We start from the raw sequence: 27,089 nt of genomic DNA, 5'->3' as shown, positions 1-27,089 counted from the left end.
CATTTGGTGAGCTAAGTCTTAGGTAGCACGAAATAAACTGAAACAGATTTGGAAGTTGTGAACTGTTCAGAAATCTGTCTTCGCTTTTATTGTAATGAAATAATTTTTTTTTCATTATTTGCAACTTTTTCAATGCTTCAAATAGTTCAAACATGAGAAGTTATTCTGCTGAATACGATAAAAGTTATTGTGAAATTTTAACACCAGCAGATGTATTTTGGATTACGGTTTGAATATAACCGGAAACCATACACGCTGTTAACCGGTTCTGCCCGGATAGCACCTACTGCCTCAAGTGATTCGATGTATTGTTTAATAAATTAATGGTAAGGTACAGAGTAAGCATTGAAAAACAAGAACTATTTAAAATGTTTACTTGATCCGGAGGCATATTAATTTTATAATAAGTGTTTTTTGACAACATAAAGATAATGAACAGAGAGTTGATATTGTAAATGAATAAGCACGGTTACGCCCTTCATTTTATAAAAATCCACGTTACAATTTGTATGAATATATCTGAATGTATTCTTATATATTTCATTTGGCCATTGTTAGAATATTGCGAGAGCTAGCGTAATTCGAAAAATTAATTTGACTATAAATTTGGGACACCATTACCTTGTTCGACCACTTTGTTTAATTTGTTCCATGTATACAGATACAGCACAGGCTGTATTGATTCACCTTAATAATTTAAATAAGACAATTTTACAAACGATTTTTTGAAATAAATAAAAAATGCTACAAGGATCAGCCCCATGGGGTTGTTCGATCTATTGACGTGTAACAAGGCAACCAAAATTTGTAATGATCGATATTTTCAATCGAACAGGTCAACCAATCGCCATGCTTTTGAATACGCGATTGAACGAGAGTCTCCTTCGATTGATCGCGGTTTTTTATATGCGTTTGTTACGCGGCCTTTCTCATGGGGATTTCCGAAGCTACGTGGTTTGTATGCGGATTCCCGAAGTTACGCGTTTTTTGCGGTACGTATCCCCCGCGTAAAAAAAGACCTCAGTGTATTAGGAACCATCATCGAACACGCGAAGCCAGACTCTGTTTGCCTTTTTAGTATTTATCTCGTATCCGACGAAATTACATTAATAGCGAAATCCAGCAGAGAAGATAGCCAAGAAAAGATTCACTGGGTTCCTGCTTTAATTTGATTGAAGGTGACAATTGCAGGAGTTCCTTTTTTCTTTCGTTCGATTACTAGATTCTTTCAATGACAGACACTTCAAATCTGGAGACTCTTTTTATTAAACTATCATTTCGTTCAACTAACAATTTTTGTTTTAATATTTACTCTTAATTTTTCAACCCGGCGACGACCAAAATTAGGTACTAAAAAATCTGAAAGTATTTGCAAAATGTTAAGTTATTTATACATAATAACCATTCAAATAAAAGAATATGATTCTAAAACTATGATTAAATATAATTAAAAGCATAAAATAATCATAGCGACGTTTCTCCTAAAATTAACGCAAGACATGAAACCGATAGACACTGTTTTGGCACAAGAAATAGGTTCCGAGTTTTAACTATGTGAAAAGCGTGGTGTCAAAAGTACATGCGCCTTTTTTAAACATCAGTCTTGGGTCAAATTGGTTTCTCTATCCGTAAAAAACAAATGATTGTGTATGTGAAGCCTGATGAATGTGTTTCTTGTTCGGTTGTCTTTATAAAATAGTACTTTATCGAACAGTACTCAAAACAACTGAAATTTCGACAACAATCAATAAATAGTTTGAATTCCATTAGATAAGCGTATTCTCAAACTGAACTCTTATCGCTCTAAAGATTAAGGTACCATAACCATAATGAGAGGAATAATTAAAATTAAGCTAGGGCAGTAGATACACATATAGTACAGGTGCGTTTGAATTCGTACAAATGTATATTATAATGTCTCACAGATAAAAATATTTTGTGAATTTACATCTATTTTCATGCACATATTTGGAGCAGGTAATTAAACATAAAAATACTTTACAATTCTGTACGTTTCAATATAATTTAATCGCAAAATAAGCGTTAATTGAAAGATACAGTTATATTCATTGAAAATTCAATGAAATTCAATTTAGTTTTACATCGATGAAGGTTTTCAATCAAAATTTCGATTCAACTCATGTCTATTCCATGTTACTATTGATTTACATCTCGTGTAAATTACATTATTTCTTTCTGTGCTTGTTTTTTGAAGAAAAAATGATTATAATTGGTGGTAGTCCAAATGAGGAGAAGGTTCGTAATACAAATATCTGTTTCCACATAAAACATTAGGTTCAAGAATGTAAAAAATTATTCACAGTTTTCTTGTTTATTACAAATAAAGATAATCTTTTTATTTTACAGATAAAGAGAACCATCGATGCGTACCAACGTCACCAATTCAGCATACAAGTTCCAACCGACCAGCCGCTACCGATGACTAGTTGGAAAATCAGATCATGAAATTGAAGATCATGAAATTGAAGATTTGCCATTTGCCCTTCAGTCGTGAAGGTGGTATAGAATCAAAAGAAGCAATGCATCAGAATTTTGCTTGTGCGTTGCGAAAATCCAAACTACTCGCGAAATCGACGAAAATAAATGGTTAAATCAACTGCCATCAACTTAATAGAATTCACCGGATAACGTCTGTTCATATCCAGGAAGATTAGGTTGGGAAATCAAAAGTCGGAAGTCGTGAAATATAGTTTGTCCGAGTTATGTGTTTGACCGAGTTTTGATCGTAACACCTTTTAAACTCTGCTTGATTTGTTCGAAGCTATCGACTTGATCAGCTCTTCACTACCAACCGAAAAGTAAACGACATTTCTGGTTTACTCTCTACAAACTAAGATTTAATTCCTTTGTTCGGTAATATTTTTGACGAGAAATTTCGGTAATCTATAGAAATGACCGATATTTCGGTACATGAGTTTTCTTTTACAATAATTATGCAAATTTTTACCGGACGATCAGTCTTACGTAAATTTTCATTACAGAATTTTGTAAATAGATATACAATTCATACGGTCAATCTGAATAGTCGCCGGTAAAAACCATACTGTCCGTATGGTAAAATTATCTTCCAATAACCGAACTTCTGTGAAAACTGATTGTCATGAAACTAACTGTCAAACAGTTTTTAGTAAGTGTCTTGAAGAGTTCATCGAATGAATTGAGGTACAGGCGCAAAAGGTTTTAAAACATTTGAACCACTAAAAGCTTTTTGTTTAGTTATAGGCAGAAAATAATTTTGTATCACTTGTCCACTTGCTGCCTACACAAATCGTTCGAGGGTAATTTCTAGTGGAGTCGACGGATTGTGCAGTGTTTTGAAAGGCGCTCATAATTCCGGTCAGCTGGAACATTTGACCCTTTTTTGTGGAATAAAACCATAGCCACAACAGGTTGTAATTACCTTCATTCGTTTTTGTGAATTTGTGTAGTTTTTTGAAATCCGAAAATACAGAATTTTCTCCAAAGGAAAACAAACAAACAAACAATAAATTACCGAACAATTAGTTAGATCCTATTGGTTTACAGTGTACGGTAGTTGTTTGACAGTTCAGCAATTACCGCACGATCGGTAATAAATTTAATTACCGAACTGATTACCGAAGGCTCAGCTGTTGAAAATTCGGTAAAAAATTGCCGAGTTCTGTGAAATTTGCTAAGTGTGTATGGTAATTTTTTCAACGATCGGTAATCAATTTAATTACCGAAGGCTCCGCTGTTGAAAATTCAGTAAAAAATTACCGAATTCTGCGAAATTTTCTAAGTGTGTATGGTAATTTTTTCATTATTAATGCAAATTTATATACTAATTTGAGTTCTGTAATGGTTTCATACAAATTCTTAGTTTGACACTGACACAGAAATATGGAGAGCACGATCATTTGAATCATTTGGTGCAGAAAAGGTTTCGTTATCTATCTGCCGCTATCTTATTTTGCGCTATCACAACTAATTGGCAGCGATAACTAAAAAAATCGTAATGCGTGCAAGCAGTTGGTTTCAGTTTTTCTAGTGATTCTAAAATTTATTCACGACGCGAAGCTATCGTTAGGTTGATTCTTTGCTTTTCAATTATATTCTCAATTTACACAATATGTACTACTTTTTTTGTTTTCCAATGTACTTGGTTATTTAGGTCAATTTTTTTTAATGTTTCGACTTTGGTTTCATTTCCTATTTAGAAGATCATTTTTTTATGAACGATGATCTGTTGGTTTATCTTTAAAAGATATGCATTTTTTCCACTTTTCCACTATATCCATTGAATAAAACAACAAAGAGATTGGCCTTTTTTTTATTTGTTCACTTCTATGCTCCCAGTGTGAACTATGAAGTTACGCTCTCAGGCATTTTTCGTGAAAGTGTCTGGTTTCCGCGACTAAGACAAATCTGTGGGTAATTTTATCGTATCATTCTCTATTTGTGGAAACCATCTAAAATAACGGAAATTAATAGTTTCGCCCTTCCTTGCCAGCAATTGAAGTATCGCCCTGTTTGTTATCATGGAACATAAAGTTTCGCCCTTTATAGTTCATAGTATTACTAAGTTTGAGATTTTTGCAGAAACCGATTTTTTAGGAATATGTTTAGGATTTTGAAGCATTTATACGTAGGAGAGAGAAACTCGATTAATTCACTTTCGTAAGATTCGCCCTTCTTTGAAAAACAGCTGATTTGACAGTCACTTTCACAGTACAGATTACAGTTGACGATGATTTTAGTCAGTCTGTCAAGATCATTTGATGTGACTGGCAAATTTCAACTCTGCTGGGGCGCGTATAGTAAGTCCTGTCACGCAGAATAATCAAGAAGTCTTATATCTACGGTTCCTATGTGATGGCATAATTTCAGAGAAACCACAAGACCGTCATTCATTGTGAAAAGCAACACAACAAGACAAGGAAACTCATAATATGTAAAAATCTGTGAAAAATGTTTCGAAAATCTCCCATTTCGATGAAATATTCATAAAAAATTGTAAATATCTATGAACTTTGATAAAATCTGTGATCTGTGTAGCAAAATGGAAAGAAATATGTGGATTTACAAATAATCTGTGAATATGGTAACTCTGTTATACAATACTGCAATGGTACCCAGATCTTCTGGTTGTCAGCCTAACCATTGACGAAATTAACCAGCGTTCGTTCCATCATCCACGCAACCTTCTATCCACGAGGATCGTGGCCAATTCGTTTAGAGATGGCGATTGATTTGATATGACGTTTTCATACGAAATTGGCGGGAAAATGTATACTATGTTAACCTCACATTTTGCTGTGAAACATTTCAGATTTCTACGTTTGTTCGCAAAGCTCTTTTGTTTCATGTGGGCTGATCTTTTCCAGATTTACGACTAAAACATGTTAATCGCAACGCTGAGATCTAGTTCTTTTTTCGAGTACGAATTAGAAACTAATTTAAAGCTGCTTGACAAATTTGTTTCAAATTAATGAAAATTTGAAACACGAATAGATCAATGTGTTGTATTTCTTGTGTGAGTGGTGTAACGAAATCTGACAGAAGAAATATCAAAGCGTCGGACTCGATTTCAGAAATCAGAAATTGTCAAAATAAGCTTTGAATGTTTTGCCCTGAATAATCCAGTTTCCTTCAAAAGCACTCAAGTTCATAATCATCCAGAAACTTTTCTAGAAGTTCGTGGTAAAAATTCACATCGTTTTCAAAATCATTTATTTTGTTTGTTTGTTTCTGATTTGTAGCATCACAGTGAGTTCACACCATTCCAATAAAAAAATAAACAGAAAAATATAGAAAAAAATTTTTCGCGAGCTTTATTTTCCATAAATTCAAGCTATATTTTAGAACAAATATCCATCACAGCGTTGCGAGTAGCCTTCAGGAATCAGGAATCAGGACAAATTGGCTCAAATGGCACGTTCCCCTTGATATTTGGAGATTTGTGCCTTGCCATCAATTTGTTTTTAGCATCATTTTCCCGATATATAAGAGGGAAGGATTGAAAGGAAATGGTAAGGGTTGGACTAGGAGGATGGGAAAAATTGACGACACAAAAACACATAAAAGCAGAAGTAAATTCTGCATACCTAAGGGATGCTGAACAATCTGCTGAGGATCACATTTAGTGGAAGCAGAAGTAAATTCTGAACCTCTACGAGGTCCCGAACAGTCTGCTGTTAATAAAACCTCCAACCCCCGAGAGGATTTGAAGATCTTACAAAAGCGACACCATTCTGCACTCCCGGAAGAATGCAGAACGATTCGCAGTATGTACGAGCAGAAGTAAATTCGGCACCCCCTAAAGGATGCCAAACAATCTGCTAAACCCTATTTAAGGTGAATACAGAAGGGATTCATTCACTACAGGAAGAACGATGAACCCTTCTGACTATAGCTCCTTACCACATTGGGTAAGAAACGAGAGAATATCCTTCAATTTTAGCTCCGCATACACAGACTCAACCATGTATGGAGAACCAAAAACCCGGATACGTAGCTGCGTCAATGCGGGACAGTTACATATCAGATGATATGAAGTACCATAATCGCATTCACACAAATCACACGAATAATACTCAGCACGTTGAATAGTAGCCATGTGATAATTGAGTTTGCAATGTCCAGTCAGAGCTCTGACCAGAATACTGCAATGATGCTTGGAGAAATGCAGTAGACACTTTGACATTTTCAGATTTAAATCTGGTAGAAATGCTTTTGTCTGAGCGCAAGTTTGCAAGCTGCGCCAGTAGCTGGCATGTTTGGATACAGCCCAAGAACGAATCTTGTGCTTTATCCAACTAGTTGAAAGTGGTAAAGCTGGTTCAGGACCAACGAAATCATTCGTTGCACCAGCTCTAGCCAACTCATCAGCCCATTCATTTCCAGTAATACCAGAATGACCGGGTACCCATAAGAAGTAAACAGCATTTAAAATGCTGAGGTCTTCAATTTGAGTTCGACATGCGATCACTAGATTCGACCGTGAGTCATTCGAACTGAGTGCTTTTAAGGCTACCTGACTGTCGGAACAAAAATAAATTCGCTTACCACAGATCCTCTGCTGAAGTGCCGATTGTACTCCACACAGAATCGCGTAGATTTCTGCTTGAAACACAGTACAGTATCTACCAAGTGAATGAGACTGCTCCAGCCTCATTTCACGACAGTAGACACCAGCACCAGCACGACCATTCAACAGAGAACCGTCCGTATAACAAACTACGTGTTCATCAAGTTGTCGTTCCTGACAACCAGACAACCATTCCTCACGAAGAGGATAGCTCACATTGAATGTTTTGAAAGGAAAACTGCATGTGAGAGTTAGGTCACTAGGAGCGAATAAATACTCATCCCACGTAACCATTTGAGACCACAAGCGAGTGTGGCTGGTAGCATAATCTAATGGGTTACTGTTCCAAAGCCCTGTAACCTTAAGACGATATGCACAAGATAATGCTTCTTGTTTTAGGAACACATGTAGTGGTTTAATGCACAGTAGCGCCTCTAGAGCAGCAGTAGGAGTTGTCGTGAATGCTCCTGTCATCGCCATTAGGACCATCCTTTGGAGATGATTTAGCTTTGACTGAACTGTCGCGACTTCTCCTTTCTGCCACCATACAAGACATCCATATGCTAAAATTGGTCTAACAATAGTTGTGTAGATCCAATGAATATATCTGGGTTTGAGTCCCCATGATTTTCCAAAAGCTCGTCTGCATTGGCCGAAAGCCATGCAAGCTCTTTTAATTCTGAAGTCAATGTGAGCAGACCAATTCAGTTTTGAGTCAAGAATAACCTCGACGTATTTAACTTGTTCGACCACAGTCACCTCTGAACCAAAGAACTGCAACGGACGAGCTCCTGTGATTATCCTACGATGAGTGAAGTTCCATAAATTCAAGCTATATTTTAGAACAAATATCCATCACAGCGTTGCGAGTAGCCTTAGAAAGCCGCCTTTAAAATTATGGTATTTAGCCCAGACGCAAACCATTAAAATATTCAAAGTAATAAATATTATGACAATTTTTATTCGAATGCGATTCTATGAGATTAATTATATATTTTGTTTTTATGTATATATTAAAAAAATGTTCGCAATTCACAAAACGTTACATGTATAGCATAAAACCACCGAGTCGAAGAAAATTACAAAACAATTGCAAATTTTATCATTACAATAAAATATCCCAATAGTAGAATATTACCTTTCATTTTTTGAAGTAAGAAATAAGAGAATATCAAAAATAACAATAACAATAACAATTAGTAGACTACAAAATAACAACTAAATGACAAATTTTGTAATTGAATTATAAATCCGAAAACAAAAAATAATTAAAATAGAATAATATCATGAATATTTCTCTTCATTGAATAATATATAAAGGGTGAAGTCAATGTTGGAGTTTCTTACTTTAATTCAAGTTGGGATTCCACGATCAATTTTGCTTAAGAATGCGAAATCTACTGCTGAAACTCCCAAATGTTTTAAGAATAAGGCGTTGGTTTCGCAAATTGTTGTAGAAGAAGGTTATGTTCCGCTTCAGAAAGTATTACCATACCTTAGCCTTTTCCTTTAAACTGGGAAATTTACCATGTTCCGTTGTATGTTTCTTATTGCAACAATCCAATAATTCAAACGCCGTATGTTCATGATATTTGATATTTCTTTAATATTCTTCTGCCTCAATATGGAATCCTGTTCCATATATCTATCGCGGATCACAATCGTTGCGATCAGTATCAACAAACGTCCATTGAGTCCGCATTTCATAATTTTTGCCGCTTAGAAAAGTTGTACCACAGGTAAATGATCGCGTGTGGTCAGGCCGTTTTACATACACAATCAGTCAACCGAAGTATTCCCTGTATCTATCCATTAAAAAACATCAGTACTCGATAATAAAACGAGGCAGATTACGCAATCTGGATTGACATCTGTGTTTTACGTTGACTACAGCTGATTGGCATCAAATCGCTTGGAATCTACAATCTTGCGCCCACTTTCCGCTTCACCCGCAGGAAAACTTTTCCTATATAGGTTAGTACGTCGATCATGAATTACCGAGGAAAGCACAATATAAAATGCGTGGGAGATACACCGGAGGCGGCCAAGAATGTACGAATGAAGGGAAATATTTAATTACAGATTTATTGTTGACTGATCGGTCGTACATGTGACAGACGGCAATCGCTAATGCAGTTCCAACCAACCAACCAACCTCAAAACAGACTGCAGCAGGCGTAACCGGATAGGGTTCAGGAAATTAGCTTTGTTTTTACATTGTATTGTTGCTGGCAAACGCTGTGCATGGATAATATACATGGTTACTCAATCGAAACTCAATTTGGTTGTAAAAGGTGAATGTCGAATCTTCAGTTTTAAATAAGTACCGATCGGGAAACGACTGAAGATGTAAGATGTAAAAGACAAAGGTCGATAGCTCTTGTTGTACACATTTGCCACTTGTTGATATTTTTCCTTCTCCAAAAAAAACCTTGGTTCGGCGTGCTTTCAATCTTTCAATCGTGAACATGTAAATAGATGTGTTGTAATCGAATAACATGCCACGCTAATAGGACTGTTTTGAAGTCCAGCCGCCGGCCATTTCGATCGATGCTCAGGCACGGGTCAAGCTTACAAGTTGCGGTGCATGTTACGCTGATTTTGAAATTGACAAAAACTGTCAGATGAGGTTTTCGAAGTTTAACAAGGGTTGGTCTAATCGTTAGTCTCGTTTGACAGCAAAATAAATCACAGATCTCGGAATCATATTGAGTCACCTTGTCTTCCTATGTTCGATCGGTGAATGAATTCAAATTTGGATATGTTGTTTGGTGTATCGAAATTGTAGAATAAAACCAATAAGGAGTCTTGTGGTTTTCCTAAGGTTTGTACGAAATTAACGAACCACTTTTCAGCCTCGAACACACTAAATAGAAGAGTATAATTAAAATCCACGTTTGAAAAAACTATTAACATCCGCTCTTTGGCTTGTGCAAAATACACATATTTGATTATAATTATAATTGTTGACATGTATTCCTCAAACACATTCGAAAAATACAAACCTTGTAAGGAGAAATGACGAACCGATATCACATAAAACATTTTTTTATCACATTGTGAAGATTAGGAAAAACACCCACTAACCAATAACTTCTTTGAGAGAAGCGGAATACTCTAACATTTTTGCAACAGAAATTATAAATTTCATTTTTTCCACAATCGTGAACCGCAAATCGAATAAAAAGCAAAGCCTTGGTATTACATTCCTGTAGTGGAATTTGACCTTCTGTTTCAACAGACTTCGCAGCCGATTCAGAGTGTACAGAACCATTGCATGGTTGGTGCTACAATTCTACTGACACTACGAATCCTTCAGGTCGGGGTTCGAACATACGACCTGTGCCCTATGCATTGAACCGCCAACCCGGGTGAATCAAACAAAGCGGGTATGGAATTAGCATAGCGTGATTAATACGAAAAACGTTTTTTACGCAACACGTCTGTTTTTTTCTGATCTAAAAAACGAATGACAGTAAAATTTAAATCTTGAAATTACGATAAATTTTTATTAATCTCACGGAAAGACATAGCGCTTCAACAATACGGGCTCTTAGGGCTCAAAACCAACCCAGTCGGATGCATAGAATATTCAAATGATTGTCAATGCTTCTGTATTTAATAATAGAAAACGATTTAAGGAAAGCAAATGGTTACAAAGCTCGCTCCGTCTACTTAGAAAGTGTTATAGTTCACCCCACATAGTACGTTGTTGTAGCTGAAATTTTACTGTAATGAATATTCCAGATCATTTCGTTTCTTATAGTATGCAATTTAATATTCATAATAAAATATATAAATTTACAAATAGATACAACCCGTTAAGTAGTAAATACACCTCGATCTAAAACATGTGCATTTGCTTCAAAAGAATAAAACAAATAGTGTTATCTATTTCTATTCATTATATTCTATAAAGAGTGCTAGGCAATGGGATGTGATAATGACAACAACAATATGCCAACATGATATGAATACACGAAATACACCATACCAGTGGATGTGAATGATTGTGATTTAGAAGTTAGAACAGATACGGTCGAGTTTCGAGTATTTTTATCCGTAACCCGAGACCGACAGGTACGGGTCCGGTACGGTTTAGTGAGAAACATTTTTTTTCGCGTACGGGTTTCGTTTTTTTTTTATTTTCAAACGTGAACGGATCAGATTACGGTTTAAACATTGAAATTTTAATTCGGTCGGGTTACGGGTTACGGGTTCGGGTCCGATTCGGGTTTCGAAATGAAATTTTGTCGGATTCGGGACGGGTACGGATGAAGACTTTTTTATGGAGGGGTGGGGGGGAGGGGTGTAACGGGTTTTGATTTTTTTTAGGAACAGACCATTTAGAAGTACTTGTGCATGATCTGAACTATCTATCAGAAATTCATTCCATCGAAAAATACGTGTCGAAAAATTTTCTTCGGTATCTTCAACGGCATACGTTTATTAAGCATGTACTTAAAGAAGCTTATATGTATCTTTTTGAGTAACTTTCGGTTAGAATCCATGTAAATCGCTTGTAACCTACGAGCATTAACTGGTCACATGCATACGATAATAATCGTATTTAAACTTTAAACTTTTTAATCAAACTTTTTAATCAAAGATTTATCTGCACGCACGATCACCATTGAGTTTACTAAATAATTATTAAAAAAATATCAGAAGATATATTGGTTCGAAGTACATTAAAAACAATCGTTTAACGGCGACTATTGAAGAACTAAAAGGTTATAAACTATTACAACAGAAATTGCTGCTATTGCGCCCGAATTTTGCCACAAACGATGCAAAATTCCCAAAAAAGGGTCGATACAGGGTCGGAGGAGGTTAGTAAATTGTTAATAAACGACATTGTATACCATAAATAAATTTTGTTTTTTTTTCAAAACCGGTTGAAAAATGGTGGAGTTCTAAGAGTGTACCCTGCCCAATGCGGTAATTTTTATTATTGAATTTTCGGATCGGACACAGGGTTGAACCGGACAGTTAAAATATTTTATAAACCAGCTATTATATCGATCCATGAACTGACTTTCTAAACGCGCTTTTGTGTGACAAACAGACGTCAGTAAGCTGGAGGTAGAGACCTGGGTTGGTGGTTCAATGCATAGGGCACTGGTCTTACAAGCCAGCTGTCGTCTATTCGACACCCGACCTCGAAGGATTATTAGTGTCAATAGGATCATGCAATGACTCTGTACGTTAATAATCGGCTGCGAGGTTTGTTGAAAGCTACAATGCGGAAACCACCCACAATAATACGTTAGACAATAATAGCAACGATTAAGCAATTGATGATAAGACGAGGTACAAACGATGTGCTTCAAAATCCTGCTTTCCCCCAAGAAAAAAGGCTGACAATGAGATCCAATAATAAAGAAATTATTATATCATAGCTAAAGCTCAATTGGCCAGGTAAAGCTGGTACGCGAATAGGCCTGAATAAATTTTTTATTTAAAAATAAGGAAACAACAATTGCCATATTGTAATCAGGAGATTTTCCGTGTAACAATGTACTGAACATGAACAGTAAAATCATTTTAAAGAAGGCAAAAAAAAAACATTTACTTCAGAATGTTTGGTGTGAATGTTTTCAATGACACGGAATATTATCAATTTACTTTCGTTATACACGAAAATTAAAAAAAAATCGCCATTTTTTCTTCACGCAAAACAGTTTGCTTTTATTATAAGGTGTACAACTTTGCTTCCCCCGTTTTCCGATAGGTGGCTGTACCGGCTAAGGCTGGTTAACATACATAGATGATAATGCCTTTAAAGTGAGTGTGTACAGTGCCTAACGAATTGTAATCGCCGTTTCAGTGACAGTTGTTCTTGTTTTCGTATTATTCACGCTCGAAAATGTCTGTTTATATACCCAATTCTCGCTATTTGCGGGAAGTTTTACTTTTCTGTTACAATTAAAAAAAAATGCAACTGAAGCGCATCGAATGCTTTCAGAAACTTACGGTGATGCTGCTCTGAGTAAAAGAACGTGTCGGGAGTGGTATCAACGTTTTAAAAATGGTGATTTCGATGTCGAAGACAAACATGATGGTGGAAGAGAAAAAACCTTCAAAGATGAATAACAATTTACTACGAGCTCTTAAAACCGGGTGAAACCATCACAGGAGATCGCTACCGAACGCAACTGATGCGCCTTAGTCGCGCGCTAAAAGAAAAGCGGCCACAGTATCAAGAGCGACATGGCAAAGTCATCCTCCAACACGACAATGCTCGGCCTCACGTCGCAAAAGTGGTCAAAAAGTACCTGGAAACGCTGAAATGGGAAGTCTTGCCCCACAAGCCGTATTTCCCAGATGTCGTCCCTTCTGACTTCCACCTATTCCGTTCGATGGCACACGGCCTTGCAGATCAACATTTTCAATCCTTCGAAGAGATGTAAAAATGGATTGCTTCATGGATAGCGTCAAAAAAGGACTCCATTTTTCTAGCCGGGATCCGAAAATTTCCGGAAAGATGGGAGAAAGTTGTCGCTAGCGACGGACAATACTTTGAATAATACATCTGTAAGCACTTTTTCGCAATAAAGCTTTAAATTTTGGAAAACAAAACGGCGGAAGCAAAGTTGTACACCTAATAATATGAGAATAGTTCAAAAAGGCCGGAGGGTAATGTCAGAGACATAACTGAAGGACGTGAAGCAGAATAAAACTGACATGCTTTTCTAGCACTTCCGAATATCAATAATCGTTCGTATTAGTTGATCGATTCTGTGAATTTTGCCACTTTACTACTTCGCTTTCAGAACTGTAATGGGGCATCTATACTAAAGTATGGCTTATTGACGACAAACATATTCTACCACACAAATATGCTGAACCAATGAGAGTTAAACATTATAAAAAGCAATGTTATTGTTGTTTTTTTTTGTAGATTCGCATACTCAGTAAAGGAAAGTTTCGCAATTGAAAAGGATTTCGCCCCCATTTATTTATGTACACAGAAAGTGTGAATCAATAGTATTATGGAATAGACATCGATTGAAACGAAAGTTTGAATGAAAACTATCATCGATGTGAAACTAAATTGGATTGCTTTGAATTTTCCATGAATAAAACTGTATCATTCAATCAACGCTCAGTTTTGTGTTCAAGTTATATTGAAACATACAGAATTGTAAAGTAATTAGTTTTAATTTAATTTAATTTTCTACTCCAAATATGTTCATGAAAATAGACCTAAATTCACAAAATATTTTTATCGGTGTACGCCAGAATTTAGGAACTGAAGTTACAAAATTCATGTTTGCATTCCAGTTCCAGAATTCTGGAACTGAGCTCATTTTAAAATCTAAGCTCTGAATTTAATTCTAGAATTACGCTCTTAGGAAAAATTAAATTTACATTTGACGTAAATTAAAGTGTGTCGTAATTCCTCCGGTGATGACACTATATTACATCTACTATCATGAAAATTTAAATGCTGCGTCTGTATCGATGTAAGCTTCAGTTAAATAACCTGTGAAGCTAATGATATGACTTATATTCACATACTTTGTATTGCCAATGTAAGTGTATCGCGACGCTCCTTTTTTATGTGCATCTATAAAGATGTAACGTTTTCTAAGTGTGTAGAATTTCGAACCTGAAATAAAGAACTGAATTCATTTACAAAATCTCGTTTCAGAACCCAAGTTCCCATTTCCAGCATGCAGGTTCTTCTGGAAAATGAATTATGTAACTGAATTAAGGAATTAAATTCTGAAATTGATTTCAGGTAGTAAATTCTGAAACCTAATTCAGAAATCAAGTTATGGTTCATAAGCTAGTTCCAAAATTCTGCTATGGAGTTCAGATCTATAATTTTGTTCTAGAATTCAGATCTAGTATTCATATTTTGAATTTTTTCCAGAACTCTGAAGCTGAATTCCTGAATCAGAATTCTGGATACGAATTCAGTTTCAAAATCTAGTCAGGAAACCAGTTCCAAAAATTTAGATCCTGAATTAGGATTCAGTTCCAGAGTTTCAGCTCTATCTTTTGAGCTTGTATTCCGAAACTGAAATATGACACTAAATTTCAAACCTTAAATTAAACTTAGAATTCAGGTGGGCCACAATCCAAGTGTTGGCTAATTGATTTTAGACCATGGTGCGAAAGATGCAAACAAGCGTTTCTTCATTATTTCCAAAAGTTCGAAAAAACTACACTTCTAAGTTTATTATGGTTATTTCACGCTATAGTAAAGATAATTATAAATTGTTGATTATACTTCTGATGGTATGGCGAAAGAATTATGTTGTAGCGTTTAGTACACCTCGAGATATTAAGTTCTACCCATTCTTTCACTGAACGAATTTCGAAAAGATACCCCATAGTAAAGTAAGACGTATTCACGTAAAAAAAAGAACTCGATAATATTGGCTGAGTTGTAGGCTCAGGAGGTAGAGTGTTAGTCTCGATAGACAAATGTCGTTAGTTCGCCCTTACTTCTAGAAATCCTAGCATTAACTGGATCTAAAAATCGCTAGTCACCCAATTGTCATGAACACTAAGAAACGGCGACGAAGTCGGTCGAAAAAGAACATAAAATTTTACATCGAATTTTAATAACTGGGCTTTGTTAATATTGTCTTATTGAAGGAATACATCCTGCATGGCATCCGCGAATCACATGAAATTCATGTTCACTTTCGCTTCTGCATAAAATTTGCGTCTTCTTCTTTCGTGTTCAAATATTTTTTATTGGTATGTGAAACGAAAGACTGAGCTTTGCGGTGTATAATTTTTGAATTGTACAATGAATGGTATGGTCGAAAAATAAGCGATGCTATGGGTTCGCCGGTAATACGGAAGGATCACCTTGATTTAGGCTATTTCATTCCAGTCGAATAGTGCAAGTTATTTTTAAAATGCTGTTTGTCTGAAACGCATAAATATTCTGGATACCTTTCACGTATGTGACGAACAAAACATAACAAGCCCTTCACCATCACACCGTAAGTCTATAAACTAAACAAAGGCTCAATCACCTTAGCTCCATTATTCACGGATCGGAAATATCACACAGAAGAAGAGAAGCGATGGAAAATTGTTTACTTTCACTGTCGAAAAATTGGTAGGCAAAAGTGCACAATCATCTAATCTGTTGCATATTCGGCGTGTTTTATTTAAAGTTTCGATTTAAAGTGCCAATTTCACAAGCTTGATTATTTCGCATCAATGGCTCTCTCTATCTCAGAAATCAATTTCAGAGCCGCGAAAAAAACATGGTTTTCTGTTTCACCAAAACCCAAACTTGCCACTGAACGCATCGGTAAGATTTATTTCCAAGTTAAGAGCTGCTTTTGATTCCCATCAGATTCGCTGATCTTTTTCGTATTTCACTAGAAGGAAAGTAAATTGTTACGTAAGCAAAAGCAAACTACTAATAATTGCAATGATGACCTAATTATATAAAAATCAAAGTTCATTGACAGTACAATTCACCATGAAAAAGTACTGTCGGAACCTAACAATTCGACAGTATCTCACGTGGAGTATATCTATGTTTACGGCCATATTTTCACGGCCAATGAAACTGCATACCAAAAAAAAAAGATGTGAGATAATTTACGGTAATAGTGGTTTGGCTCTATCACCGTGTTAGATTCTCTCAGTATGGAATGATGAAAACAACGTAGCCACTTCGCTCTAGTGAACATTATAATTGTTCGATCTGTATGTTGTACATGAACATATCTGTTAGCCTCATTTCAATGTGTTTGCGATCTCGGCCCATAGTGATTTTCTTAATGCGTTCCATCAACCGGCCAGCCTCCCATTTCCTTAAGCCTGTGTCAAAGTCGAAGTGTTATGCTCGAAGGCATCTCCGGTTTGAGCACGCCTTTCTCCGAATCCACTGTACATTGTAGCAAATGAACATGAATGTTGCTGATCATGATTCCCAACGAGAACAGTGCGAAATGGAAGGCCGTCAGCCATCATGTGCATTTGGTATTAACAGAAAAAAAAATCGTAAATTATTCCTTTATTGCGCGCCAAGTCCAAACATGTGCTGCTTACATTTATGCTGGGCCTTATAAGATTCCAAAATACAGAAGGGTTGCTCACATATGTTGACGTTGATTAAGATCATTTCCACGCGCAGAACAAAACACCAAAACACGGTTTTGTCATTGATTTTACTACTCAGAAGGCTACAACGAGGAGTTGCAAGACAATCCACCGTCCAAGGAACATCCAGTTCATCAATCATCATTCAATGGACGGAAACGGCCGTCGCTAAGTCGTGCCTTAACATTTCGAACTACCGCCCACCGGAACCAACCACACAAACACACACAAACTCGTGCCTAATAGCAAGTTTAGTGATTTCACAAATTGCCACTGTCTCGTACTGTCCCGTACTCCATCGGAACGCACCATCAAATCACTATTTCGATTCGGATCATGAACCACCAGTTCTTCAATGCACAAACAAAAAATACGGCAATCGAAACAGTTGAACCGTGTCCTACACACGAACCGGCAAAACAAAATAAAAGCGATTCGTTCTAATCTTAGTCACACGACACTTTGCCATTAGAGCAAGAACTAGAATAGAACGAACGCGCGATTTCGGAAGAAAAACGCAATGAAACTTGCACATTCAGCTCAAAAAACAAACTCCGACCGGCTGCTGCATTCCGAAGCACACGGCCCGGGGATTACTTGGTTACATTCGATTCGTTTCGTTCGTTTGTTTTGCGCACCCAAGATCCTGGGCGCGGTGATCTTGACAGTGTTGAAGTCGCGAGATTACTGAGCCAACTTCATCTGCTATAGGCGAGCTCCGGCCGTCATCCGTCTGTCCGTCCGTCCGTCTTCAACTTCAAGTGGGAGCGGGACTCAAAAACTTTATGCTGTATTCGTAGAGCTCCGCTTCCATCACCCGATTTACTTTTCGAGCAGATATGCTGAGGGGGGGTCGGCGATTTACGTACGTGTTTGTGATTGTGGCGACGATGATGATGATGATGATGATGACTACAACGATGATGCTGCTGAGGAAGTATCCAGGCGAGCGATGAGTTCGTTGAGTGGTTTGATACTGCTGGTGCTCTCCAATGATGCTGCTCAATGTATGCATACGAAGATACTCCTCAACTAATGGGACCGGTACGCGGAGATTGTGCGTTTGTTTGTAATGTGCCGCGCGATAAAACAGTTTATTTATTTTTGTTTGAGAAATCCCTGCTGGTGATGGTATGATGTGCCCCGTGAAGTAAAAGATCATCAAATGAAGATGAATTGAGAGTAAAACTGGCAAGAGATGTCATATTTGTACGGTACTGAGCAGATACGATCAAGATGACATAAGTAATGTAATTGATATAAATGTAAATTGATTGTAATTGTAAAATAAATGTGAAGTACTGATAAATAATATAAATCACTTTTTGACGAATTTAGCGACAAATCTAATCCCAGTTGGCAACACTCTCCCAGATTTGAATAAAACTTCCTGAACATGTAGACTTTGTCTCCGAAAGCCACTTTGTATAATTTGTTTTTCCAAAATTGATCTAGACTGTCTTTTGGAAAGGGCCAAACTTTTTCAACCATTTTTTTTTCAAATAGCTGTTGTCGAAAACTGACAAACCCTACAAAAAGCGTTGTTTTATTCCCTCATTGAATTGATTTACTCAAAATAGAGTAACACACCACCCAAATTCATAAAAAGTGCACGTACTCTAACCTTGATTTACCACCTACCAGGACGAAGCTGTCAAAATGTGAGTATTTTTTACACAAAATAAATATAAAATATTTTTTTTTAATTTGAGTGAGCTTAACTCAAAATTTGAGTTCCTTGAATTCAAAATAAAGAAATTATTCTTCGCTTATGTTTATATACATGGATTTCTAGTTAAAGTCATTCTTCTTTCTTTTAAATGGGAAGCGTAAAAAAGTGATTTAAAACCATTTTCTTTTGACTGGTTTGGAGTCAAAATTGAATGATTTTGATATGTATTTATGTTGGACGTCTCACTTAGCATAATTGAAATCACAAAATTTCTACTGAAAACAACTATGATTGATGATTCCTGGTTTCAAAAACCAGATCTAGAAACGACAATGAAAAACGGCGTATTCTTGCATTCCTAAATTCGATTAGAATAGTCCGATAATGAAAACGCACTGAACTGCAAGAAGCGTTTTTTCACTCAAATGTTTGAAAACTAAACGTTTACTCAAATGTATGAATAAATACGAGAGAACTCATGGCCTGATTAAATTTTACTTAAATCCAAACTCAATTTTTGACATTGTTCCAGTTTATGAATCTGAGTAGTCGCAACTCAAACCATGAGTTATGTTCAAAGAAAGTGTAGTGATTTTTACAAAACCTGTCAAATTTTGGAATAAAAATACAATAAAAAAAATTTTCTCCAGGCATACACTGTGAAAAAATTGTTTTCAACAATTTAAAATAGATTCACAAAAAAAACCTTTATTAACCCTCCGTCTGACTAATGGGTCCAGCCAAACCTTTTTCGTTTTTTACCATCAATTTTACATATTCATAATTTATCTATCGACGTGAGGCTTCCTAAAATTTAGTTTGGCTATAGACAGTGTCCTCGAAAAGGACGAAAAACGGATGGTTTGAAACATTACCCTCGGTCTGACTAATGGTATCTGGCTGGACCCCGCACATAGAAAGATATATGATTTTGCGTGAAATGCCCCATATATATATATATATATATATATATATATATATATATATATATATATATATATATATATATATATATATATATATATATATATATATATATATATATATATATTATATATATATATATATATATATATATATATATATATATATATATATATATATATATATATATATATATATATATATATATATATATATATATATATATATATATATCAACTTTTTGGGAATTTCAACACCTTTCATTTGCATATTAGTTTGTAAAAATCAGTTGAGAAATTTTCGAGAAAATTAAGTGCACATTTTCTCATAGATTTAAATTCAATAGTTAGCTATGGGATATCATGGGACCTTTCGTTTGAATCTAAGTTTGGCGAAAATCGGTCACGCCATCTCTGAGAAAAGTGAGTGATATTTTTTTTCATTTTTTGGTGCATATCACCCTGTAAATCCGAAACCGGCGGTGTATGAGACCATAGGGTCCTTCATTCGAATCTGAGTTTGTGAAAATCGGGTAGCCATCTCTGAGAAAATCGAGTGACATTATTTGTCACATACACACACATATACACGACATTTTATGATCTCGACGTCGAATGGTATACGACACCCGGCTCTTCGTTCAAAAGTCGGCTTTCACAGTCATCGCATAGCCTTTCTATATAAAAAAGACAAAAACATTTTTGATTCTGATAAAGTTTTGTCCCAAGATAGGTGATTACGTTCCCTTTCAACCGTTCATACATTGCAAGATGGGCACTTTTATGGAAAAAAAATTTTTCTAACAAAAACGATGGGACAACATTCCATTGAAATCGAATGTGGGTTTTCTTGTAAACCGACTTTAAATTTAGAAAATCGTTTATTTTTTCAGTGGAGGATTCGAATAGATGAATTTCGCGCTAAATTGTATTTGAATTGTATCTCAGATTTGAATGAAACTTTCTCCACATATAGATTTTATCACAAAAAGCCAATTTGCTTACTTTGTTTTTCCATAATTAATCTGAAATGGGCTAGAAGAACTTCAACTATATTTTTTTTGCAAAAAAAAAACAATTTTTTCAACAAGTGATGTTCTCAAAAGTAGTCTAATTTTTGAATAAATATACTGAAAACAATTATTTATGGAAAAAAGGTTTTTCTGACAAAAACTTTTTCTTATCCAGCACTGATACTTTTAGCTAAATCCGGGCAACTAGCAATAGAGTATTCGATATGATTTTTGCACGAATTGAGTTTGGTGATAATGACTTTCAGTTGAGTTTAGTTTAGTTTTCGATAAAAAGCCATTGAATAAAAAATGCAGTTTGGACAAGAAATAGTCTTGGTTAGAAAACAATTTTTTTCCTTCGAAGCGCATCTGGCAATGTATGAACGGTTGGTAGGCAACACAATCACCTATCTTCGGACAAAATTTTATCGAAATCAAAATAGTTTGTTCTCCCAATCGGTATTAAATTTTTAAAGTCATTTTTTTCCAGTGTGGGCCTTGATAATGGTTTGCTCAGTATTTTTACTCGAAGATTTGACTCATTTTGTGAAAATCACTAGTACAAACCTTTTAGGTAGAATTTGTCGTTTTTTCACTATAATCATTTGAAAAAAAATGGTAAAAAGGTTTGGCCCTTTTCAAAAGACAGTCTAGATCAATTTTGTTGAAATAAAGTATGGAAAGTGGCATTTTGTGACAAAGTCTACATGTCAAGAAAGTTTCATTCAAATCTGAAAAGGTGCTGCCAACATTTGTTAGAGTTGGCGCGAAATTATTTATTTTCAGAGATAATAAAACTTGTTATAAAATCATTACTATTATATCGTTCATTTTACCCGGTTTCAACCTAACTATGGTCGTTCACCGGGAAGCGTGCTATAGAAGACTAAATCATACAATAACGCTAAAACAAACAGTAGGGTAAATGAACTCCAAAACTCGTTTCATACTTGTTTTACAGATATACAATATATAGATGCTTAGAACAACCATATGTGATGCTAGTACACAACGAGTACATTTTATTTTTTTAGTGATGACATTTGATTTACTACACTCAATTTTACATAACCGTGTACCTACACGGTAAGATAAGATTGATATAAGATGCTTAAAAAGAGTTCTAAATGAATTTCATATTAAGTCAATGATAGAGAGTTAGATTTCTTGTATTGGTTCTTAACACTTCCAATTTTTACTATCATAACAGTTTAAAAATTACCTCTTCTTTATCTGCAGAAATCGGAATATGATATTTTTGTGGTTTTGCCTTTCGTATATAGAAAGGGTATGCAATCACTGTGAAAATCGACTTTTGAACGGAGGGCCGAGTGTCGTATACCATTCGACTCAGTTCGTCGAGATCACGATTTTCACAAAATCAAATGAACATTTTAGCTTAGTTTTATTGTAATTTTAGTTTTTCAATCGATAACACCTCATATCCTTGACCTACTGTGAATATTTAAAAGACTACAATTTTGTTATCGTTCAGTGATCGGATCACAAACTCTCATGTAGAATCTTTCGAAAGCACCACACTAACATTGTTACATTTGAGAGAAAGGGGCTCTTAGATAGGAACCTCTTTCACGAACCCTGCTGAAGATCGTCGTCATTGTGGTTCATCATTCAATGGGACGGATCAGAGTGCAGTGCTATTTCGGAGGAACGGGAATCAACTCGCACTTTACACACTGATTCTGTTTATAGCCGGCGCATGCATCACCATTAATCGTGTCCACAAGCACAAGGTAGGATGGTTGGTTGCAATAGACAGTAGGGTATTCGGTGATCACGCTGTGAAATGCGTGTTTTATATTTACATCACTCAAAATAGTTGCCACAGATTGGTGCTGCTTCTTGATGTCGACTCGATGATGCGTTTGTTCCACAGTACAGTCAACTCTTTTTCACACGAGTTTATACGTATATTTTATTTGGTACGTGTGTCACAGATCTATGTATTCATGCATGCAGTGCAACCAGTTCATCAAAGTGACTTGCACGATGGAGTTTCAAACAATCTTTAAGAACAATTTGTTCTTAAATGAATGGTAAGCCTGACTTTTTGGATGATATTTCAGTTTTGATCAATTTTTTTACTAACGTTTGATTGAAAATTGCTTACATTTTATGAATGTAGATTTTAATTTCCTAATAAAAACGTTAGCAACACTGCTTCAATGCATTTGTATTATATTGCACCTTTACGACAACATCGTTTATCCATTGCCTTTCGTGTGTTAAATTAAAGGTCCTATTTAGCGGGTTTACAAATCTTTATATATCTTTATATCGAAATAATTTCTGCAAGAGGAAATCCATATAAGAATGTGTTTGTTGCTAATCAAATGTGTTAGTGGAAGCAATGGTGTACCGAGGAAATTTGGCGCCCGGGGCAAAATAAGAGATTTGCCGCCCCTATCGTTGGTTTAGTGAGCAAAATAAAACGGAAGCTGAGTTGGGCGAGAAAAAAAAAGTCCCATTGTTGCGCCTGGGGCGAATGCAGTTTGAAGGAAAACGAAAAAGTTTTAAACTACGACTTTCGCTTTTCTTAAATTGCAATTTCAAGCAGAATGAACTGATTGGTTTATTTTTCAATCATATGGAAGATTTATTGATTAAAATCAGGATAAGAAACGCCGGAATTTGTTTTTACGCACACATTGTTGACATTACTCATACGCTTGCAAAGAGTCTTGCTCCTTAAAGGTAAATTGGTACGCCCCTTGCGCGCTGTTAGAGTTGGGAATCGAAAATCATTGACAGTTAGCTAGTTAGTTTACACTTCTATAGAGAACAACTGGTGGATGTTAGATAAAAGTAGTCGATCGCGTTCAGAAATAACGTAAAACGGAGCTCGGAAGAAGAAAAACTATTGTGCATAAAAATCTTGAAACTCCGGAATGGTCCGATTCAAAGCATAACAGCGTATGGAATGCTGAAAATCTACAAGGAAACCCTCAATGGAATCAGCGGACCTACGAAAAAACTGGGATCGTCAGCTGCGCATCAAGGTATTGAGGTACCATTCCCAGTCTTTCGATTCGAGATATTGAAAGATGATACAATGCCAACTTTCAAACGGAACGGAACATTCTTGCCAAAGAAAAATACTTCATGATTAAATCTAGAGAAAATTTTCTACTGAACAAATAGTGTTGTTTTCCTTGTTTTTGTTTGATATAGTTGACCCTTAAAGAGTAATTTACGTTCTTAGGAAAACGGCCATTGTTGCACAACGCAAATGCAATTTTCTTCGTTATCGATGAACGGAAATTTAAAAAAAAGACCAATGTCCAGGCGCGTACACAGGGGGGGGGGGTTTAGGGGTTCAAACCCCCCCCGAAACAAAAAATTATAACCCATGGGAAACATTGTGATATAAATTGTACATGTGTTGATTTATCACCATGTTCTAAACCCCCCCCCCCCCCCCCCCCGAAAATTTTCTCTGGCTACGCGCCTGCCAATGTCAGTTGGTTTGGTATATTTTTCTACATAAAATGATGTTTTTCTCTTGATTATTCATCAAATAATAACGGACTACTTTGCATTTCTTTAAACAATTGCTGTTTTCCTAAGATTGTAAGTAGAACTTTAAACGAAAACCGATTCAGTGATTGACAAAAGTTAGTCAAGTGCAGCTATCAATGTTGCTTAACGTCAAATTTATCCAAGAAGTAGTAGTTAGTAGTCTTCTAAACAGTTGCGTATTTGAAGTTTCTAGAAGCGAATTTATTGCTTTATTTTGTAGTCATGTTTGAAGCAATATGTGGACACTAAAAGACTACGGGGATAACGAGGAGCCTTTCAAAAAGCGGAAACACCGATCAAACGGTGCGTAGGTTGCGTCATTCATTTTTACGAAAACAACAAATGATGACAAAGAATTGGATAATTTGATACTTTCTTGCGGCTCGTGTCGCAAACCAAAAGCAAAAGATGAACTTTTCGTATGTGTAGGTGTTATATTGGTTACATTTTGTTTTGACGGGGTTTTCTGTTTTTAAAGTACGACACATCCGATCGGTTTTTACGCTGAGATTAGTGAAGCTGAACTCGAAATTTTCTGAACTGAAAATGAATAAAGAGGTTATTTAAAAAGCATTAACAGATAATTACACACTTATGTCTTATATTCAGGTATTGAATGCTGAAAACATAATTTTTGGTTTTCTGTACCTTTGTCCACGCCAATTCATTATAAACCCACCAAAAGTCTGATGAAGTTATGGGAACGGTTCGTAGATTTACGGCTTGTTTATTCAAAACAATTTGGAGTGTTGGACCGGTAATGCACGGCACAAGAGACACAGATCACTTCGCATAGTCGAAGGCGAACATTCGCGGACTTATGAATGAATGAATGAATGGATTGATTTACATGAATTATTCATTCGTATTGTGCAGCTGTGCTAGATCATGCCTACGCTAAATGTTGCAGTCGACTCGAAACTGTGAAAACCGATTCCTTCGCTTCCGCGAGGCATTTTTCCTTTTGTTCAACACAACCAGAACTGCACTCCTACGACAAATTTCGAGCGCTTGTTCACATTGCGATTGAACAATTAAAAAAGTCTGTTGTGATTTGTGGTGAGTTCCATGGCTTAGGTTCCGACTGTTTCAAATTATAAATTTTTAGGCTATCATGAAGATGGAACTTTAGGGTGTTGAATGTGTAGAATGAACTGGATTTTATGAAAACTATCGAATCAATTTCACCACTTCATCACTTAAAATCTAATAAAGGCTGATTAAGGATCAAGAGTAAACCAAGTTTACTTGTGTTGGTAATTTGTGTATTACATTACATTTTATTTGATACGTAGGTCATAGATCTATGTATTCATATATGTAGTGCAACCAGTTCATCAAAGTGACTTGCACGATGGAGTTTCAAACAATCTTTTTAACAATAATTTATTCTTAAATGAATGTTAAGCCTGACTTTTTGGATGACATATAAGTTTTGATCAATTTTTTACCAACGTTCTATGGAAAATTGCTTACATTTTATGAATGTAGATTTTAATGTCTTAATAAAAACGTTAGCAACACTGCTTCAATTCATTTGTATTATATTGCGCCTACACAAACTTAACAAAACTAAATATTTTCTGTTACATAAGCAGTTTTCCGGGAAAATAAATAGTTTTACGACAACATTGTATATCCATTGCCTTTCGTGTGTTAAATTAAAGGTCCTATTTAGCGGGTTTGCTTATAGAAGGTACGTAAATCTTTATATCAAAAGAATTTCTGCAAGAGGAAATCCATATAAAAATGTGTTTGTTGCTAATCAAATGTGTTAGTGGAAGCAGTGGCGCACCGAGAAAATTTGGCGCCCGGGGCAAAATAAGATATTTGCCGCCCCCATCGTTGGTTTAGTGAGCAAATAAAACAAAGCTGAACTTCATCTCCGGAAGCTGACTTGAGTGAGGAAAAAAAATAAGTCCCAAGGATTACTTTGCCGCTCCCCTAAAATTGTTGCGCCCTGGACGAATGCAGTTTTAAGGAAAACGGAAAAGTTTTAAACTAAGAATTTCGCTTTTCTTGTATTACAATTTTAAGCAGAATGAACTGATTGGTTTATTTTTCAATCATATGGAAGATTTATTGATTAAAATCAGGGAAAGAAGCGCCGGAATTTGTTTTTACGCACACATTGTTGACATTACTCATACGCTTGCAAAGAGTCTTGCTCCTTAAAGGTAACTTGGTACGCCCCTTGCGTGCTGTTAGAGTTGGGAATCGAAAATCATTGACAGTTAGTTAGTTAGTTTACACTTCTATAGAGAACAACTGGTAGATGTTAGATCAAAGTAGTCGATCGCGTTCAGAAATAACGTAAAACGAAGCTCGGAAGAAGAAAAAATATTGTGCATAAAAATCTTGAAACTCCGAAGTGGTCCGATTCAAAGCATAACAACGTATGGAGTGCTCAAAACCTACAAGGAAACCCTAAATGTAGAAAGAAATCAGCGGACCTACGAAAAAACTGGGATCGTCAAGGTATTGAGGTGCCATTCCGCAGCAAGGTATTGAAAGATGATACAATACCAACTGTCAAACGGAACGGAACATTCTTGCCAAAGAAAAATACAATTTGTACAAAGCCGGTTCAGAACATGTAGCAAAACTTTGTGGCCAAAAAGCGTGCAACCTAATATATTATATATCAATATGGATCACTTTAACGAATCCAATACAAATCGAAAAAAAACATAACTGTAACACCATCTCGTGACGAAAAAGGCTTAATATTAGTTCAGTCATATTAAACAGTTTGCGTTTAGCGTGCACCTAGAAGTGAAATGTCA

At 35.8% G+C, this 27,089-nt stretch overlaps 1 protein-coding gene across 11 annotated transcripts in view; it reads right to left on the bottom strand.

The window, feature by feature from the left end:
• The window catches only part of LOC131438789 (putative mediator of RNA polymerase II transcription subunit 26), a 173,002-nt gene that overhangs the window by 59,144 nt on the left and 86,769 nt on the right, over positions 1-27,089 (bottom strand). For 2 of the 11 annotated variants that reach the window (XM_058609053.1, XM_058609055.1), the window contains exon 1: positions 17,465-17,852. The exons of 2 other annotated variants lie outside the window; for them this stretch is intronic. Coding sequence is in view for 1 of the 9 variants with exons in the window: in XM_058609061.1 (XP_058465044.1) it covers positions 17,105-17,300 (196 nt within the window). In the remaining 8 variants the exon portion in view is untranslated. Of the gene's footprint in view, positions 1-17,104; positions 17,428-17,449; positions 17,855-27,089 lie in introns of those variants that run through there. 7 more of the 11 variants (XM_058609062.1, XM_058609054.1, XM_058609058.1 and 4 more) reach the window with 7 other exon arrangements.

This window comes from Malaya genurostris, chromosome 3 (assembly GCF_030247185.1).
Source record: "Malaya genurostris strain Urasoe2022 chromosome 3, Malgen_1.1, whole genome shotgun sequence".
Classification (NCBI taxonomy): Eukaryota; Metazoa; Arthropoda; class Insecta; order Diptera; family Culicidae; genus Malaya; species Malaya genurostris.
This window is presented reverse-complemented; position numbering and strand designations above follow the sequence as displayed.